At 42.8% G+C, this 4,178-nt stretch overlaps 2 protein-coding genes across 2 annotated transcripts; both read left to right on the top strand.

Moving 5' to 3' along the window:
• On the top strand, window positions 1-817 carry LOC307082563 (heterogeneous nuclear ribonucleoproteins A2/B1; the record flags this gene model as incomplete). The annotated part of the gene is made up of 4 exons (XM_079746183.1): window positions 1-36; window positions 126-221; window positions 343-489; window positions 689-817. The coding sequence occupies 4 exons, from the start codon at window positions 1-3 to the stop codon at window positions 815-817; spliced, it is 408 nt and encodes a 135-aa protein (XP_079602309.1).
• Window positions 818-1,714: 897 nt separating this feature from the next.
• cenpx (centromere protein X) lies at window positions 1,715-3,791 on the top strand (the record flags this gene model as incomplete). The annotated part of the gene is made up of 5 exons (XM_079747214.1): window positions 1,715-1,750; window positions 2,232-2,283; window positions 2,383-2,436; window positions 2,939-3,027; window positions 3,357-3,791. The coding sequence occupies 5 exons, from the start codon at window positions 1,715-1,717 to the stop codon at window positions 3,369-3,371; spliced, it is 246 nt and encodes an 81-aa protein (XP_079603340.1). The 3' UTR covers window positions 3,372-3,791.
• Between the last annotated feature and the right edge of the window lie 387 nt (window positions 3,792-4,178).

The raw sequence follows: 4,178 nt of genomic DNA, 5'->3' as shown, positions 1-4,178 counted from the left end.
ATGTTCATGGCTGATTTGGAAAAAAACTATCAGCTGGTAAGTAAACCTGATTCACTATAACATATACAGTATGTAACCTATAATACAATAGCATAATTTGGTTGTTTATTTATGCAATGTGGCAGGAACATGGACTGATCGTTAAGCAGTTGAACGCCTTCATCAACGAAGGCTACATGCAGGCCTACTTCAGAGAATGGGGAAACGTCACTGGGTGCAAGGTGAACTCAGAAAACTAAAAACTTGGCTGATTGAATTTACAGGCGTTTTGCAACAAAATGACTCTGAAGGGAAATTCCTCTAGCTACTCTGGCAGGCAGTGACTTCTCATCTCTCGCACAGATCTTTAAAAACTACAAGTCAGAAGACGGCAAGGCGATGGGCTTCGTCAGGTTTGCCACGGGGGAAGAGGCCGACAAGGCAGAGATGGCTGGGCCTCACTTCATTGGAGGCGACTTGGCGGTCGTGCGCAGGGTAGTCAGTCCAAAGGTAATTCCCTTACTTCCACTGATCCTCTAAAAGGCCCAAAAAACTACTTCAACATGGTATTATAATTACATTTTGAAAAAGGAAAATAAAATCCAGGGTATAGAAAGGCCCGCACATTTTGACTATTCTGAGGTGTTTTCAGTTGTTGCTGTTTCGTTGTCACACCTTCACCTGACCAGGTAGCCCTTGTTTTCCTTAGAGAGAATCTGGGGATGACCTGATCGTGAACTCGTCCACCAGCGGTGGGTCTCAGCCCAGGGCCAGGCGCTCCATGGGCCTCGGCTACATCTTCGAGGACGCCCAGTGGCTGGACCAAGAGCTCACATGAACCAGATTGAAATGTATTGTGTATTGTGATGTCAATTGCAAGGATCAAATCTGTAATACAGGTTTTGTCTTTTCAAAAGTTTCGAGTTTAAAATGATTTAACTAACTTTCTGCAGTATTTGTACCCATATCCTTATCTTGTTTACTTTACATCATACATGAGTGTGATTTTACTGAATGCTAAAGAAAATTATGTTTGTAATATTAACTATAAATGTCTAGTGTGTCTGAAATAAATGGTGTGGCAAATGGCTTGGAAACCATTTGAACATTTAAATGAAATGAGACTGATCATTGAGTTCAATGCAGCCCCGAAGCACTAGCCGACTTTTGAGAACAACATATTTCGGTGTTGAAGATATTCTATAGATGCAGAGTTACGGGTTTGTTAACTGCGTCAGCTCGCTGTCATTTTACGGCTGGTATTTAGAAATTTACGAGCTATGAATATTCAGAAACACATTTCTGCGACTTCCGGAAAAAAGAAGAGTCGGATTAAAGGCGGGAAAAAATCTCACTATGTACAATGTTTGCAGATGCTAACAAAAGAGAAAAATTAACAAGAATACATAATACATCTAAATGCATTTAGCATTTAGCATTTATCACCATAGCCTATAATATTGTCCATAGTTACATTTAAAAAAAAAAAGATCAACAAATATTCTGTTCAAAACCAATCAAACAGTGGGTTATTGTTTAGGGTACGAGTTATCAGAGCCATTTAAATAGAATAATAATATTCAGAGAGAAATCTGTTTTATGTAGCGCTGTTTGTTATTATCAAGCTCTGGGGGCGGGGCTTGTTGGATCGGACCAATGACGGAACGCGGTGTTGATGACGTAACGTGTTCCAACCAGCCAAACAAATTTGCGGGAATCATGCGTCGCTGTAAACATGGCGGAGAAAGAACACGGAGTGGAGTTCAAAAAGGTAGGTAAAGCCCGGCAGCTGTACTGAAAAACATGGCCATCCCTTTCTTGGAAATAAGATGTATCTCTTCCATGCCCTATTACGTATCACTGAGTAATCAATTACTATAATTTCAATGGCATTACATTAGTAAATACATTTACAATGCGATGGGACTGACACCAGCATAACGTTAACTACGTCATTGAAGTCCCACACGTCTTCGCTGCTGATTCAAAGAGTACCACTTTTATACCGGCAGCACATGTTCGTGAATCCCCTCTTTAGAGTATCGTCAGTAGTTGTAAACGTCGGAATTAACACACAATACTCCTACGTGAGGGGTTGTATCTTTTTGTCATTCTGTTCTGTTTACTTTATTTGAGCGTTTTGACACACAGGGGCATTTGTCTGGATATTCACTATTCATGCTTCACGTCAACTTATTCATTCAGTCATGTTCACCGTCTATTCACATAATACGTGGTTTATTTCCCTACAGGAGACCGTGGGCAAGCTCCTGTCAGGTCACTTCAAGGAAGATAAAACCAGACGTGAGTCCGGATCCATGTACTATTAAACCTGATGTAAAGGTAAGCTGAGCGGTCGTTGTGTTGTTGTGTTGACTGGTTCATCTCCCCCTCCACCAACAGTCAGCAGTGACGCAACCATTCTGATGTCCGAGATGCTGAAGGTGCTGGTTCAAGGTAAGTTCACGGGAAAGTGGTATGGTTGGTCCGTTCGTTCGTCAGGTCCATTTCATTTGGAATGTTTTAGTTATATCAAACCAAAACGTCTGTTTCTTTTCTTCTTCTTTGTTTGATGAAGAGTCATCTAGCAGTTAAGAGCAAACTCATGTCCAAATGTTACATATTATATCTTTAAGTAGAATGAAGTAAGTAGGGGATCCCCTGCTCAGGGACGGTTTGAAGTGCAATGGGCGCCATAACTGACAATAAATGATGGATTCAAACTTTTTGAGTCAAATTAAATGCTACAAATGAAGAGAAAATGAGTATAGTCCATGGATGATGAAGTGAAGGCTGGGGAGCCAGCTGGTATTCATCGGATGGGGGGGGGGGAATTCTGGATCCATGCATCCTGGTTAGTGCTGGCTAACCGGTCCGTCTAGCTATAATGAGGGATTTGTAATTGTTATACGAATCATCCAATGGGTGATGTTACCTTTGTTTTCTTTCTTTTTTTCAGAGGCGGCAATGAGGTCACTGAAACAAGCTGAATCTGAGGATTGTGACGAAGTGCACATAGAGCACTTTGAGAAGATCCTTCCTCAACTGGTAGTTCACTGATGTTTTAGTACACACTATGTTTACCTGTATTTATACACTGTGCATCAATACACTAAATATTATAATGTTCAATGGAAGTCTTCGAGTCTTCTTTGTTTATTCATGTTTATTCAGAAAATGTGGTCAATTGCAGGCTGTCTCTATTTTACCTAAATTATAATTTCCTTTAATATATATCTTTTATTATTATAGTGATATTTAAGTAAAACATTAAATCAGCCCCATCTTGTTTTTCACACATGCAACGAGCTTGGTTTTAGCCTGTCTAGAGCTACCACCTATATTATTCTGACGTCTAAATCTGGCTTGTTTTGCAGTTGCTGGATTTCTAACCCCGGTCTTACCACAAGATGGCGCCAGACCGCCGCGCACAAAAAGCGGTTCTACTCTGCTCGTTCTCGCTTTCTGCCGTGAGGATCTCTACCATAAAGGACTCAAATTAAGAATCATTATCAACGTTTCATGATGAAGATGAAGACAGTTACGTTTATTTTAGAAAGAGTATTTTTTTTTAAGTCCCGTTATTAACAGCAGCAGACGTGAGAGTGAGTGCCCACCTGTGCTAACCCAGCGCAACAACAGGTGCTTACGGGCCGGCCTTCATCAAAGCCTCCCGGAGCAGTTGGGAGCAATTAGCGTAATAAGGGGCGCAGCCAGTCCCTTAGATGATGACAAGTGGCAGGGAAAAAAAAATACATGTACCCCCCTCCGGCCACTTTGAAGTTCCCTTTTGCTGTCCTGCGATGTTTGGTTAGGGGTTGGGAGGGGAGGGGGGGTGTAGCGGGTTGGTGGTGGTGGTGGTGGGTGGGGTGGGGTGGGGGGCTACTGGAGACCTCTGGCGCAGGGGAAAGTTGAACGGCGGCGTTGGTTCAGTGAATGCCTGCGCTTGTATTGGACCACACGCATAGATTAACCCCCTGCGCTTGAAAGCAAGCATAAAACACATTGGAACGCGGCCCAACGATGAGTATAGTGTGTGGTTCTCCAGGTAAATAAACACAAGGAGCGCTGTGTGTGTGTGTGTGTGTGTGTCGGAGCTGCCCCGCGTGTCTGTGCTGTTGGTCAGCATAGCTGCGCGACACCTCACCTCGTGTTTAGCTGTGTGGCCCCCGGTGACTCACTGCCTTTCCTTCGACTCA

This window comes from Pollachius pollachius (genome assembly GCF_949987615.1).
Source record: "Pollachius pollachius genome assembly, chromosome: 11".
NCBI lineage: Eukaryota > Metazoa > Chordata > Actinopteri > Gadiformes > Gadidae > Pollachius > Pollachius pollachius.
The sequence above is the reverse complement of the archived record's forward strand: the minus strand, read 5'-3'. Positions and strand labels throughout refer to the sequence as shown.